Source organism: Vipera berus, assembly GCF_964194415.1.
Source record: "Vipera berus genome assembly, chromosome: 3".
NCBI classification, from domain to species: Eukaryota; Metazoa; Chordata; class Lepidosauria; order Squamata; family Viperidae; genus Vipera; species Vipera berus.
The window spans coordinates 85297018-85313798 of record NC_138204.1 but is presented as its reverse complement, the minus strand read 5'-3'; the positions used below and the strand labels follow the sequence as shown (position 1 = coordinate 85313798).

The 16781-nt window shown below is 40.6% G+C and overlaps 1 protein-coding gene across 1 annotated transcript in view; it reads right to left on the bottom strand.

Moving 5' to 3' along the window:
- Window positions 1–16364, bottom strand: part of PLPPR5 (phospholipid phosphatase related 5) — a gene marked incomplete at both ends in the record, with an annotated part of 83564 nt that extends 67200 nt beyond the window's left edge. The window contains one exon of the mRNA XM_081325324.1: window positions 16128–16364. Coding sequence (XP_081181450.1) covers window positions 16128–16364 — 237 coding nt within the window. The remainder of the gene's footprint in view (window positions 1–16127) is intronic.
- Window positions 16365–16781: the final 417 nt, after the last annotated feature.

Here is a 16781-nt window from a genome sequence, read left to right as displayed (position 1 = left end):
GTAACATGTGTATGCAAAGACCAATTTGGTGTCACAGGATGAGATCTGTGAACCAGGCATTTTGTGTGGGATACTTGATGGAACTTTTGCAGGCCAATAAATCTACCAAGGAATTCATTTTTATTTTCTGTAGACTGTTTATCAGGGGTCTTCAAACGTGGCCCTTTTATGACTTGTGGACTTCAACTCTCAGTATTCCTCAGCCAGGCACACTGGCTGAGGAATTCTGGGAGTTGAAGTCCACAAGTCATAAAAGGGCCACGTTTGAAGACCCCTGCTGTATATATACTAGACCAGGGGCAGGGAACCTTGGCTCTTTTATGACTTGTGGACTTCAGTACCCAGAATTCCTGAACCAGACATACTGACTCAGGAATTCTGGGAGTTGAAGTCCACAAATCATAAAAGAGCCAAGGTTCCCTACCCCTATACTAGACATTCCCAGTTATAATCAAAAGCATCTACAGCTTCTATTATTTTATGTTCACAGATGGCAGGAGAAATTTGGTTCTTTAGAGAAGTTCCCTGTTTCTTATTTGTCCATTTAAAACCATCTGGGAAGGCCAGGATTTCTCAGGGGACACTTTTACAATGGGAGAAAGAATAGAGAAAAAATAAGAAATATTGAGCAGATGCACTGATTCATAAGTAAAATCTGCGAGGTAAAGAGACAAATGCATCCAGTTTGCAAATCCAAATTGCTCATATTACTGGCACCTAGACATGCTGATTTTTGATTATTATTATTATTATTTTTGGGGTAAGAAATTATCTGCCTCCTAAAGTATACCTGTTTAACAGACAGTAGTTATGTCTCAGGATTTCAGCCTGGTGGTATCTGGCAATCAATATGTTTTCTCCATTATGGTAGATTAGGAATAAAATTATATTGTTGTGTTTAGTTGAATCTGCAGAAGTTACCTACTGTCTCCTTTTAGAAATACAAATTTCTTTGGCAGACAATCTCGCTCCTTCTCCTCTTCCCTTGTGTTGCTTACATAAACAAATCTCTTATTAAATTCATTAGGGGACAAAAGTAATTTTTCTTTCAAAGGTGCCTGAAGCAACTGAAACCAAAAGAGGGGTCTATGACAATTGGCCACAGCCAACACAACACGGTCAACTTGTCACAGCCAATTTGCCGTGGGACAAAAGTTACACCAATATCAAAGAAACAGTGGAATAGAATCTTTCAAGAAAGTATGAAAAAGGAGGAACAGAATGAAATGTGAACGACAAAAATTGAAATATTTTTTATTTATTTTAAATAATTAAATTGAATTGTTAAATTGTCCCACAGCGAGTTGTCCTCTGGCGAGTTGTCCATTGCGAGTTGGATGCTAACTAACACTGGTTGATAATTAAATTCTAGCTTTCAAAACACTTCTTTCTTTGATGTAAAAAGGATTTAGTTATAATAATCATTTATAGCAAATTCATTCACTTCAGTAGAATAAAGCTGAATTGAACTAAATCTTCACAGAAGACCTCTCTGATTTATGTATTTGGAGGACCACACTGAATCTCAGTACAATTACTAATATATGGCTAACTTCCCATCTTCTTTACAGGGATGTAGATTGATCAACTAAAAATTGTGTTGCATTATGGATACAATAATGATATATGATATGAAATCTTCTCATAGTATGGACCCTGACTATGTACTTCCAGAGTAGCTAGAACATGGCTTTTCTGGATCCACAAGAATTTGATGGAAGTTTTATAAGAGACTAAGGGCAAAAAAATAAAGAAAAGAAAATTTATTTATTTATTTATTTATTTTATTAAATTTTTATACCGCCCTTCTCCCAAAGGACACAGGGCGGTGTACAGGGCAATAAAATGCAACATACAAAAGTTTAAAAGAAAATTAAATTAATTGGCCCTAACAATAAATAGTTAAAATAAACTCAAACCCTTAGTCCAGGCCGGCCTGTTCAAACAACCTTCAGATCACGGCGGAAAGAGCGAATTCACTCGAGGAGAGCTATTCATGGCAATTTTTCCAAGATGCAATGGAAAAAAACATGGCCTCTTGTTCCATGAAGTAATGCTAGATCTGCCATTTTGCAGATCTTCGGGTTCTTGGAAAAAATTTCTAATAAATTCTACTGGTTGAAAACCTTTGAAAATCCCTAGTATGGGACACCCTTCTCCCAGAAATTTAGAATTACGATTATCATAATTTTCAGAGAGAAATGTTACTATGTATTATGATAAGAATTATGGAAGTTGTAGGAATACACAAGGTTGGGAAAGACTGGCTCATACAACTCATCCTTGTACTTCTAACCCAAAAGAATATAATGTTTCTGTTGGAAAATTACATCTTATATATATATATACCAGACAAGGAAGGCATGAAAAATGGGATATAAAAAGCAACAAAACAGCTGTCTGTATAAATTATGGTGCCCATTTGGCCTGCTTAATGGTTGACATTTTAAAAATACATTCCTGAAAATACTGTCCAAATGAAAATTGACATGGCTTGAAAACAGCACATTACATTGCATAAAAATAATGGCTTGCTGGCAGAAATTTGTATCTTCCATAATACATTCATCTGAAAGTGTGTGAACACCTCCACTGAGATATTGTGTGAACTTGAACAACTATCAAAGATTCTGCCTGATCACAGGCATCCATTCCTAACTACAATGATGCCAAAATGATGAGAGTTCACCATGACATTATATTGCAAACTCTATCCCTCATACTTGCATCACAATAATATTGTACACATGCATGTAAGAGGTGGAACTGGTATCACAAGGTGTAATGGACATTTTGTCATTTGTTCCCTTTGCCTGCTCTCACAGACCCCTATGCCTAGTGTCTTTGGATCATTGTTTCACACAAGAAAATCATCCTAACAAAATAGAATACTGTACTTTATTATCCAAATGGGATAGACACACAGGCAATTTGTCTCTGGTGCATAAGCTCTCAGTGTATACGCAAAGCAACAGAGTAATAATAAACATAATAACAAAGGATAATAACGATACCTTAAGAGAAGAACAGAATGACAGAGTTGGAAGGGACCTTGGAGGTCTTCTAGTCCAACCCCCTTCTCAAGCAGGAAACCCTATACCATTTCAGACAAATGGTTGTCCAACCTTCACCTCAAACCTTCCACCTTCCCAGAGTCATAGGCTGGAAGGGACCTTGGAGGTCTTCTAGTCCAACCCAATACTCAAGCAGGAGACCCTCTACCACAGAGGTGTCAAACTGCCGGCCCATGGGCCAGACACATCATCCGGAAGCCATGCCCACCCCACTGCCGGCAATGGCAAAATCGTCCTGATATGTTGCGCAATGTCACATGACGTCACGAGTTTGACATGTCTGCTCTACCATATCAATAGAGAAGGTAGTAGAACAGATGAGAAGCATAAAAGTAATCCTAAGATCATTTTTTATTTCATGAAACAGAAAACATTTATTTTTAATATTATATTATGTACATCGATGGGACTTCTGGGGTCAATTACAAGCTACATAAAGATTGCAATGTAACTGTCACTGCATTTACAGCTTTTCTAACATGTAACATAAGGCCCACTTGTTTGTTCGGTAGCCTTATTAGACTTATTCCTTCCTATTTAGCTGATTTTTATATCAGCTGTACAAGAAAAAGCAAATACCCAGAGTTTTTACAGTGTAAACAAAGTATGAAACTTGCATGAGAACCACATGAGAATGTATTGCTTCTGCCCTTTTGTGAAAACAGTTAACCTTTAGAATTGCAATTTGCACAAGATGGAACCAGCCCGGGAAAGTAATTTCTTCATATTCCTCAGATGCCAAGCAAGCAGATTCTTCCCCTTTTCCCTTGTAAATACAAGCCAACCCTTATGTACTCCAGCACTAATTACAGTGAAAGTTTTAACTATAATTCCTTCATTACACATAATATAGCATGGCATTGGCTTGCTTTTAGCACAATATGATGGGTAAACCAGGCTTCTACAATTTATTAACTATGGTTTACAGTTCACTAGTAAGTATGAATCAGGTTCTTGCTCAGCAAATCATGATTAAAATAAAACATGGCTCAGAGCTATATGTGAACTCAAGCATCAATTTCAGAATGCGGCTTGAAAAGGATTTGCAGTCTGTGGGTCCAAGAAATATCATTTATAATTGTGATGGTGTAAGTATACTTATTGTGTTTAACACTGCAAAGAGAATGGAGGGGAAAAATAACTGAAAAAGAAAAGGGAAGGGGGGGGATTCACAACCGGGAAACTAGATTGTGATTTCCAAAACCATATTTCTACTGGTTCCAACAGATTATCAAGCAACACACTATCTACTTAATAAACTCTACTCCAAGAGGCATTAACTGGCTACATCTAACCTTAAGCTTCAGAATATGAATTTACATTTTCCAGTATCATCTTAGATACTCTAAGCATATCCTGTAACAAGAAAATTATTATTCCCTAACCATCCTGACACAGATTATTGTTATTATTTCTGTGTCTTTTCTTTCTTTCCAGGTAAAGAATGAAGAAGTGAGTGGCGCTCTCTGAGTTTGGTTGTTTTCTTGCAGACATTTCATTAGCCAACTAGATAACATAATCAGGGCTAGTCATGAAGAAGTACATGCAGTAGCAGGGTGGGAGAAGCGAGAAAGTTAAATTTTACTGTCTTGGCTGGGAGAACAAAAACTTCTATGATGGATTTCCCAGTTGTAAGAACCACAATGCTCTATTTGTCTAATAATGGTGTGTGTGTGTGTTTTTTCTAGCCTAGATTTTGGCTTAGGGAAATGTGCTACAGTAGCAATAAAATCACAAACAGTAATGGAATTGAAATGTGGAATGGCCAAACCACCGGGAAAATGCAGGCAAAGCAGATAATAAGACCTGGCAATGGCTAATAGCATGGAAAATTGAAGAAAGAGACAGAGGGGCTAATTCTGGCTACATAAGACCAAGCCTTAAGAAAAAAGGCACACAAAGACACAATGGAGAAGACAGCAAATGCTGCCTCTGCAAATAAGCTGATGAAACCTAGATAGCTGCTGCAAGAATATCCCATAGACTGACTAGGAACAACAGCATGACCAAGTTGCAACAATGGTACATTGGAATAGATACAAGAAATACCATTTGTCTGCAGGCAAGAACTGATGGGACCACAAAATAGACAAAGCAATGGACAACGACAAGGTTAAACTGCTCTGGGACATGCACCTGCTACACAACACACCAGATTTAATAATTGCCAATAAGAAAGACAAAAAAGTTTGGATAGTGGGTATGGCAGTACCCGGAAACAGCAGAATATAATCTCTCTTTGTTGATGTTTCTGAAAATATAGTAAGTTATATAATACTGGTCTAGAGGACCAGAAACACAGGAGAAAAATTCATAACATAATGAAAGAATTCATTAGTATAAATTCTGAAACCGAAGCAAATATATTCCACTCCCTTCTACAATTTCTATATTAAGGAAAAGCACCACTCAAGAGGGATGGTAATGCTTATAAAAACTTTATTTTTATTTCCAAGCCGTATTTTTAAAATGATTCCAATAAGTCAATAAGGCATCTGAAGGACCACATAGATAATGCTAATATAATAAAGCCAAGACAACAGCACTGATATTTATGAGAAATAAAATCTCACTTTATGATCTTTATGTTATCGACATATCTTTGAAAGCCACACAGTTCATATTAGTCAAATAATTATCGAAACCCTGAAGGCTACAACACAGGTCTAGAAGTCCTAAACAACCTGAAAACATCACAGAGCTGAAACGCTGATCTATAAAATCTCAGTTTTACAAGAATCTGTCCAGGCCAAAAAAAACAACACCCCTGTATATACTCAGTTAATGCAGCTTGTAATCAACTGTTCATTATCTCAACAGAAAACAATGATTGCTTCAAATAAAACATAATCACAACTGCGTTAAGGAGTGTTGATGGAATGTGAAATACAGTACGAGGGTGTAGATTTTGGCAGCTAAATAATACAGAAATACAACTTAACCCAAGCAGTTCTGGTATTGTCTGCTGTCTAAAAGAAAAAACCTTCCCTGAGCATCAAATGTGTCACCCAGGTTCCACTCTATCAACCTTCCTTAAAAAGGTAACTTCTGAGTATGCTAGACCAGAGGTCCCCAACCCACGGCCCACGGCCCACTACCGGGCCTTGAACCTTTTGGAACCGGGCCGCAGAAGTGTAAGTGAGTGCTTGCGCAAGCAGGGGCGTACTCACGCACGCTCCCTTTGCTACAGCGGCAGGTGCAAGTGCCTGCCACGTGTGCAAATAGGAGTTGCGTGTGCGGCACATGTACTTGCCTACCACTCGTGCGGAGCCATTCCCTCTCCCCTGCAAAGCCAGAGAGGTTGGGGAACTCTGTGCTAGACAACACTGCCCATAATTTCCAGCCTGCCAGAGCCAAACGGAAAGATGTTGCTTAGGAAATATGGAAACAACTGGAAGATGATATCAGCTTGGGGGAATAATTCGCTAGGGAAAGCCAAAGTATCTATAAAATACAAATATAACAAATCATTTATTTCCTCTTCTGGTGTTCAGGTTCAGTTGCTGCTATTTTACCTGCAAATGCTAGGCAGCTCCATCTAGGATTTCATAAACAAGCTAAGATTTAAAATGTAGTCAATGTTGTGAGTACAAGTAGCCTTTGACGTATGACCCCAAAATTAGAACCAGAACTTCTGTCGCTAAGGAAGACGGTTACATTTTTACAACCTTTTTTTTTGCCATGGTTGTTAAGCAAATCGTAGTCATGAAGCAAATCTGGCTTCCCTTATTACAGGGGTAGGCAACCTCGGCTCTTTTATGACTCATGGACTTCAACTCCCAGAATTCCTGAATCAGCATAGCTGACTCAGGAATTCTGGGAGTTGAAGTCCCTGAGTCATAAAAGAGTCGAGGTTGCCTACCCCTGCCCTATTGACTCGGCATGTCGGAAGCCAGCTGGCAAGGTTGCAAATGGCGATCACAGGATCCTGTGACTCTGCAACCATTGTAAATTCATGCTGATTACCAAGCATACAAATTTTGATCACATGACCATGTGGGTGCCGCAACGGTCATTAAATACAAGAACCACTTGTAAGTCACCTTTTTCAGTGCTGTTGTAACTTCAAAACAATTGCTAAAGGAATGGTTGTAAGTTGAGGACTATCCATATAGAGTGCTCTAGAGTTCAGGATTCGGGCCAACCAGCCAGTTATGCAATCTTTCAATGTATACCTTTCTATTTTCCACTCATCTCCACCACATCCCTACGTGGGCACTTAATAGGTCATCAATACCCACATGTCCCTGGTTATTCCAACGATCGTTGTATTTCTCAGCTTCTCTTTCCTTCAACCTACTCCCATCTCACCCAAATTTTGTGCTTGCAATTCTCATGCTCCTATAAACCTTGTGATTTCCTCCAGCTTCTCAACATCTCCCCGATGTACCTGCAGGCGTTCTTGTAACAGCACTCGCCCCTCAACTTAAAGAGAACGAGGGGACATCTGTGATCAAAACTTTCCATCTCTTTCACTTAGTTTAATTTCTTTTCAAAACAGCTGCACGTAAGAGAGAGATTGCCGCAGAGGAGAGAGAAGGTTAATTTTTCATCCATAATTGATGGATGCGGCTTCCAAATTGCAGTTTATTCCACCAAAAAGAACTACCAGCATATGTGTGTTTTATGTTGAGGCCAACAGCACAGCATGGAGAGAAATAAAAACAGAGAAAACCATTCCAGGTTAATTGGCAGCAAGCTATCTCAGGGAGTTATTTCTTTGCAGAATAATAGAGATGGAAGGGGACTTGGAGGTCTTCTAGTCCAACCCACTGCTCAAGCAGGAGACCCTACACCATTCCAGACAAGTGACTGTCCAGTCTCTTCTTAAAAGCCTCCAGTGATGGAGCATCCACAAGCCATTCCATTGGTTCCACTGTTCTAAGGAAATTTCTCCTTAGTTCTAGGTTGCTTCTCTCCTTGATTACTTTCCACCCATTGCTTCTTGTTTTGCCTTCTGACGCACTGAAAAATAGGTTGACCCCCCTTTTTGTGGCAGCCCCCCAAACATTGGAACCCTGCTATCCTGTCACCCCCTAGTCCTTCTTTTGCTAGACTAGCCATACCCAATTCCTCCAACCGTTCTTCATGTTTTATCCTCCAGCCCCCTAATCATCTTTGTTGCTCTTTTCTGCACTTTTTCCAGAGTCTCTACATCTATGGTAACCAAAACTGTTTGGAGTATTCTAAGTGTGGTTTCTTCAAATGCAGATATCTAGGTCTCTCAATCAAAATCTCTAAACCGTCTCCAATCAATATTCTCTAACAGGTCCTACTCCACTAAACTATATAAGCTACCCTCACTTGTTGTATTTCGCAGCAACAATGTTGTTTGGAAAATACAATATTTGCAGAAGTTTGGCATGGAGAAGATTTTAATGAAAGTGCTTTTTTTTTCCCTCCTGCACATACTGAACAAAAGCACGATAGTGAATAACTCTGCTTTAGAATTGGTCTATGCCCTTGACTGGAATAGAAACCCTGATGATTTTATCTAAGGGAGATCTCAAGGAAAAAAAGCTCTGCACTCTTGTTTTAAATTTAGGTGTTGTCATCAAGTGCTACTAACCTTGTACATGCCAATAGATATACTAATTCCTGCAAAGTAACAAATCACACTCTTTAAAAAATTGCAATATTTTACCAAGACCCCATTTAATGCCTTTGTGGCATCAGAGGGCCTAATAATTATTTCTTAGATTTTGGCTGCTATTACCATAGCTGCCTTGAGTTTAGTGGAATATAAATTCAGTGAAATACAAATTAACTAAATAAATTTGCCTTTTACAGTAATTAAAATAAAATAATCGCCCATTACATTGGTTCGGTTTTGAAATCTAATGACCATACAAATATAAATATCTTGCCAGATCAAAGTGAAAGATAATCTATCACATTCATCTATGTTGTGTCCATTCAGCTGCCTCTGAGACATTCACATTAGGACTTAGAGGCAGTACACTATCCCAATATGTTTGAAGTCAATATATACTAGAAGAGATAAAAGGATCGTATGTATTAATTAAGGAATGGAGCAAAATCCAAGCAAATACACTGTTTCAGATGTCTAACATGACATCAGTCCGTTCTGGTAGAACAGACCAGGAAATCAACTCCACCAGAAGGCTAAAATTAGTTTTATTGAGATTGGCTGCAATAGTAGAATTTTGCAAGTCTGATTGTGCCATACCTCCTCCCCTTATACTCCAATGAATCTGGAAGGTGTCTGTCTGAGCATTTTCCAAATGTTATCACATTTCAGATATTTTTAAAAAACAAAAATGCTTCCACCTCTTTTGCCTAGATACCAGTTCCTGCCTATCTCTGTCAGTCGTATTCTTTACCCTTCAGGGGTGTCAAACTTGCAACGTCACGTGATATGTCACGATGTATCATGACTTTTTTCCTATTGCTGACAATAGGGTGGGCAGAGTTTCAGCATGACGCATCCAGCCCATGGGCCGGCAGGTTGACACCCCTGCTGTACAGATTATGACAGAGATAGGATTGGACTCTAGAGTTCTAAAGAAAGAGGAAGAATACAATCAAGGAAGTAGGAAAGCAAGACTAGGCTAACTGTGGGTGTGGGGGCTTTGGTTCAGTTAGACCAGAGGTCGCCAACCTTTGTAGGTTGGCAGACTGGAGGAAAAGAAAGGGGGAAGCATTCTACATGCCTGCGTGCACACGCAAATGGAGTGGAGCTAGTGCCCACGTGATATTCATTAGCCCTGACCCATTCTTGCGTGGCACAGCGGTGGCCGTTTTAGCACCTTGTAGTGTGGCAGTGGGCCATTTAAGTAACAAAGTGCAGATACAGTAGCTGAAAATAGAATTTTGGTAAATCATGTGCATGCACACGCTCTACTGTTCTTCAGTTCAAGACAAAGGGTGTAGATCTATTTTAAATTAAATGTAAATTTATTTGTATAAATGGACTGGCATTCATTTTCTTCCTCTCTGTCCAGATATTCTTCTGGTGGAATCTTAGAGGTACTTTGAATTTTGTTCTGCTGGAATACAACCAACTCCAAAGGGATATTCTTAGTGGAACTATTTCATTCTGAGCTCCAAATGGATTTTCATTCAGATTTTTAATAACTACACAATATTTTTATTTTTAGATCTGTGCTCTTATATGTTCTTCAGCTGCACATGTATTTATCTCATTTTATTATATTTATGATATATGTGTTTCTGCTACAAACCCTAATGAGAAAGCATATTTCAAACTCCTACTTCTTCAATTGCACCATTAGTCAATTAGTGTATACTATATGACTGCATTATATGCAGAGCAGATAATATTCTGTATTAACATGCAGTTACATATCGGCAAGTGGCGATTGGTGACTAGTTAACATAACAATGAAGTAGATAAATGGCTGACATTAAAAACAATGGTCATTTATCAAACTCAAACTGGAATGAGGTACTGACTAGTGCCAATCTTACGGCTTATACCAGGGGTGTCAAACTCAATTTCATTGAGGGCCGCATCAGCATTGCGGTTGCCCTCAGGGGGCTGGGTGGGTATGGCCAGGGTGGGCGTGGCCTACTGGGTGGGCGTGGCTAGAGTGCATATGGCCTACTGGGTGGGCGTGGCCAGCTCTACATCGTTGGCATCAAGGGTGCCTATGGGGGCCTGGGCAGGAGTGGGACAGATCTGAGGGTCTCTGGCAGAAGGAGGGTCTCTGAGCCAGGGCCAAGGCAGTGGGGGCCGTTCCCTCACTGTTTCCAGGAAGACTTCGCGGGCCACATGAAACCATTTCGCAGGACGGATCCGGCCCCCGGGCCTTGTGTTTGACATGTCTGGCTTTTACTGTTTAACATTTTTATTTATTATATGGATTATTATTTATTATATGGATGAAGAAAAGGAGGAAACCTTTAGCAAATTTGCAAGTGACACAAGATTGGACTGACTAGCAAATAACCTGGAAGACGAAAATAGAATTCAAAACACTTTGTCATAAGATTATAGATTATTGATTGAATATACAGTAACAGAGTGAAGTTTAATAAAGACAAATGAAAGATTCTTCACTTGGGAAACATAGCTCAAAGGCATAGGTATAAAGGATGTCCAGCTTGGGAATAGCACTTGTGTAAAAGACCTGGAATTGTAACCGTATAAAACTGAACAGGCAACATTAACAGAATTATGCTTTCTCAAGCACAGAAAGAGATTTGATGCAACAAAGGAACACTCAGTTCTATTTCATTCTGAATTGGTCAGAGCATTCATCATTCAAGTATTGTGTCCAGTTCCAGGCACCATACTGTATGAAGGGTTCAGACAAACGGAGAGAGCTTCAGAGAAGTGCAACAAGAAGTATCTAAAGTAGGTTCTACAAAGAGAGACTAAAGAAACTGGAATGTTAAGAAGACTGACATAATACCTCTCTCCAAATACCTGAAATATATCTGATAACTAGTCAAGATGAGCTGGACAGAGTACTGGACAGGAGACAATAGATTTAAGTTAAGGCAGGCAGATTCTGGTTCCATCTTGGAAACAGCTTCTAAGTCTCAGACGAGTTTGACAGTGGAAACAATTACTCAGGGAAGTGGTGGGCAGAGGCTAGACACCTATCTGTCAACGATAGTTTAATTTGGATTCCCAGGCTGAGCAGGAGATTGAACTCCTTCCAACTCTGTCATCTGAATTGCATGTAAAAACTGCACAGACAGAATTCCGCCTTCGGATCAAACAGGCATTCTACCTGTGCTGCTTTAACTAGTATAAATAAGGAACATTCACAACATTTAATCGCTTTCTGCTGTGATCATCTGGGCTTGCACCAAACTTTCAGCCTAAGGCAAAGACAAATTGACATTCCCTCCCCTCGTTCTACTTATGGAAACTAAAGGGTCGAGACAGGCAAGGATGTCATGTAATTGTCAGTCTTTCCCCATGAAAAAAATAAACCAATTAGGAGAATAGCTAGAAGTTAAAGCCAAAGGACTGCCACTGCTAGCACCTGCTACCTAATGGTGGTGCTTCATGCAGGCTTGATGGCCAACAAACAAAATATAAGATGGAACTCTGTTAGGAAGAGTGGAGGGAGCTTGGTACTTTGGGCAGAGAAACACCAGGAAGAGACTTACTCTTAATCCTCACAGCGTTCTTAATGCAATCCTTTAACCATTTCTATCATTTATTTTCTTGGTGGGAAATAGTAAACTTGGGGGGGGGGAACCTAAACTTTAGACCTGTATTTTGTTGGAGCTAAATTTCAATCATCTCTGCAATGGACAGTTTCAGTAGAACCTGAAAAAAAATCGCAGTGCAGAGCAAGGCAGATAACCTTGGGAGGTGGAAGGGCGGAGGATAGTGTCTTTATCTTTTCCAAAAGACTAGGCGACAAGACAATGACATCAGTGGGTGCCTCTGATTTTATTTTTCTCCTTCCAAGGGAATTTTACTTCTATAGATTAAAGTGTCAAAGTCTTTATCCAGATTCCTGCGGAGATACAAATCCCATGAAAATAACACTTTTAAGGTCTGCTTCTGGTCTCTGAAAGTGAGTTACCCTTCCAGTGGGAACATCCAAGCAAACTCACTTGCTGCCAGCAAAATTATAGATATCTACTCACAGTTCATAACTCCCTGAGAGAAAGAAGTTTAGCCACTGTGTCTTCTCAAGGAATGAGAATGAAAGATTCTGTATATACAACGGCTGGCTCCGAAAAGAACAAAACTGGATAACTCCCTGTCTGCTTCCTCCCTCCCTCGCTCCCTCCCTCAGAATTTGTAGCTGACCTCTATCTTGCAAATATAAACAAGTCAGTTGGCACCGAAAGAAATACTTTGTGAGAGCATACCTCCAATTAGATAATCTATTGCATTTCAAGCTCCTCTGGACTGCTGATTATATTAATTATGGAAGCTCTTCCAAAGCAATTTCATTGTATTCATAATCCTCTTCACATTGAACAAAGTGTTTAATATATAATAGCCATAAATAATGTAGCTACCTATTTGCAATGAAACATTTCAAGGGATAAATAAAAAAGGATTTTAATGGCCATTTTAAAATAATATTGCCAGAGCAGTAGGTTATTAATATTTCACTTGGCCACAAATCTTGATAAAAATTAATATCTTGTATCTTTGAAAACAGCCTGCCAGCAACAGTGTTTGGGATGTAATGGTTTAACTTTGTGAAAAGAACTGATTAATGAGAAACTCTTCTCTGTGCTTCTTTCTTCTCTTCTGTTGCAAACACTCCCTGGGCCTGAGATGCCAGTTCCAGGAGGAACATCTCTATGGTCAAAAAGAACAATCCATATAAAAAGCAGGGGGGGAACAGACTCAGCTATGAAATAATGAAGAATGTTCAGCTATATGGGAGGCATTTAGCTGTAGCTAAGGCAATGTTTGTCAGCCATTTTGAATCAGAGTAAACACAAAGAGATTGGTGCAAATAATCATGGGTACACAGATTAAAACTATAAGACCTATTCAGCATTCTGTTCCCACAGCGGCCAAGCAAATCCTACAAGAAACCCACAACTAGGACAAGAATACAAGAATACTCTTCCATCCATGTTCCCTAGCAACTAGTACTTACAGACATACCAGAGGTATTCTATAGCCACAATGACTAGATCAGATGAACTTAATGTTGCTCAGAAAATCTGTGTTGGGGATAGTAATCTAGAGACACAAAACAGATATCTTTAATCTTCTCTTAAAGCCATGCCTAGAGAAATCACATTTTTTTTGACATCTCCTTCCTTCCAGTTGACACTGAGGTGATGCAACCACACCCACAAATCTAGTGTGAATTAGTGAGCACGCAGAGTTGGGATTGGAGGAGATTATGTATTAAAGTCTGGACTGGGGAAGTAAAAAATGACCACTGTAAACATTCTCTGGATTCTATTTTTCCTGAAATGCACATGTTTAAATAATTATGACTCCCCCCCAAAAAAAATAAAGGATTTCTTAAAAATATACTGCTCAAAAAAAAATAAAGGGAACACTTAAACAACACAATGTACTGTATTTAATAGTAGGATGTCTTATTTTCTGTTTCCTTTATTTTTTTGAGCAGTATATATATATTTCATAGGGAAAATAATGCCAAGCTAACAAAATAACATAAAGAAGACTCATCACCCTCTATACAATTCAGTCAATTTTCCAGCCGTGTTCATCAACAATGGCCTTGTCTAGAGAAAGCAAGATTAATTTGATACATATTTTGCAAAGGCAAAGCACATTTGTAAGATTTTATTTGTTTCTTTAAAGGCCTACATGTGTCAGAAACAAGACATCTTTAAATAAAAACGCTTTCTTTTCCTGACACTGTCCAACATCATAAACTCAAAGGACTAAGTTACAACACAATTTTAAGCTTGTTTATGCAAATTCAGGCCTGGGAATTCAGTGGGTTGTTGTTTTTTCCCCAAGCATGAGCATAGAAATTGTATGTATCCATCCTTAAGACATCATAAGACCAAACTGTAATTGGTAAAATTACGTGCCTATGTGCCAATATGGATGTGATAATTTAAAGCAATGGGATGGAGGCGTTGGTTTCCTGGTTTTCCAGACATAGATGTATATTATAACAAAAATATTGTAGTGTGAACTGATTTTTATCCCAGAACAGGCTAAAACATTGTGTTCAACTGGAGAAATCATAACATACAATGGGAAGAAAAACTACCAGCTCAGCTTCAAATACTTTATCCTTAGGGCATAAGTGGCTTTATGGCTTTAAAGTAATGTGAAAGGCTCCAGGATGTGATAACCAATGAGATTTCCAGCATAACCCTGGTGGCATTATTTGTCTGACAGAAATTTATAGGACAGTGTGTTTATAAAACTGCACATTCCAAATTATCCCTTTCCATTTTTCTTGCCTTAAATTTATTGCTGGGAGGGAGAATCCCAGTAGCATCATTTTATCAGTGTCTTGCACATCTAAGCGTGTGCGCGCATTTGTGTCTAAATATATCCCACTTTGAATGGTCACACCCTCCCCTTTTTGTTCATGGCTTCAATATGCTGAGGGACTATTAAATGCTTTTGTCTAATGACATTACAACTTGTATCCTGAGCTTTTTCAAGACAGACGCTCCTTGATAATTTTTTTCCCCCTGGGAAGCCAGCTGGCTGCCATTCAACAGCCAATTCGTGTATCTTCTTTTAAAAGATGCCGCAAAACCCCACATCAAAATTTTGCCTATACCTCACCTTCTGGCCATCCCCTTACCATGCAGGAAAGGCTGAAGCAGAAGTAAGAAAAATGCCTATTCCTGTCTCCTGTTTGACCATCAGAAACAGACAAGCCTGTCATTTTGGCTAGCAGAAATATTTTCATGTGGCAAGATTACACACCACCAGAAACCGCCTGCTCATCTGTGACTAACCTATGCACTGAACAAAATAAAGATGCAATGAAATAATAGCATTTTTTAAAATAATAATAATAATAATAATAATAATAATAATCCAGTGCTGTTATCTTCTTTCCAAAACCAATGCTGCCAGCTTCAGGAAAAGGGGGAGGAGGCTGAGGATACTAGCGGATCTTTAGAAAATGGCTCTTCCAGCTTGAGGCAAACCCAGGAAGGGATCCCAACCACCACTACCACCACCACCTCTGGCAATTGAGCCGGGGAACTCCAAAGTAAAATGAGATGGACAATCCCGAGATAAGGAAAAGGCAACGAGGCTGATCTCAGCTGGGAAGAAAGTCATGCACATGGGAGATAATACACCATCAAACCAAGGTGTGTGTGTGTGGGGGGGGGGAATCAGCCCAGGCGTATATGGATGAACCCGGCTGGTTTAAAATCGGGCCAGGACAGATTACACCCACAAAGACATATAGATATATACGGAGGCCTCTCTTTGTTTTTTCTATCTTGCCCAACCCGGGTTCGGGATGCCCAGGGCGCCTGGGGGGCAGACTTCAGCAACAAGTTGGAGCAACTTGAAAGGCTTGGAAAGTAGGACTTTCGGAGCGGTCGTGAGAAAGGGGAGAGCGGAGGGAAGAGGAAGGAGGCCGTCCGAGCTCGCTCGCAAAAGATGCTTACCACCAAGGCTGGCACCCCGGCCGCCAGCGAGTAGAGGAGCACGGGGGGCAGCGCGCTGCTCTCCTCCGGCCCCGGGTAAGGCTTGCGGTAGGCGCTCTCGTAGCAGAAGAAGCCCTGCAGGTTGACCGTGAAGGTGTCGGTGTACTCGAAGTAATAAGCCAGCATCACAGTCCCTGCCATGATCACCATCTGGAAGTAGAGCATTCTGGTAGGAAGAGGAGGAGAGGGCACTGGCATGTACTCCGGCGTCCGCGGCAGCCCCCCTCCCCGGCTGCGCGCTCCGCCCGCTTCCCGGCGGCATCCACCGGGGAAGGGGGCGGCGGCTAGTCCCAGGCGGCGGCGGCGACGGTAGAGGCGACGGCAGCTCGAGGAAAAGCAGGAGGAGAACGAGGAGCAGCGGGCGTGCAACCAAGTCCCCGGGAAAGGGAGAGGGCCGCCCGCTCGCTGGGACCGGCAGCACGTGGAGCGGGCAGGCGGCGGGCAGACGCGGCCCCGGAGAGCTGCCTTCGGAATGACAGCGAGCACGTGCCCGGCGCTGGCAGCCCCCCCCCCCCCGAGCCGCTGGAAGGAAGGAGGGACTCGCGCTCCGAAACTCCGCCGGGTTTTAGACGCCGCGATCCCGGCGCAGGGAGCGTGAGAAGAAGGCGGGGAAGG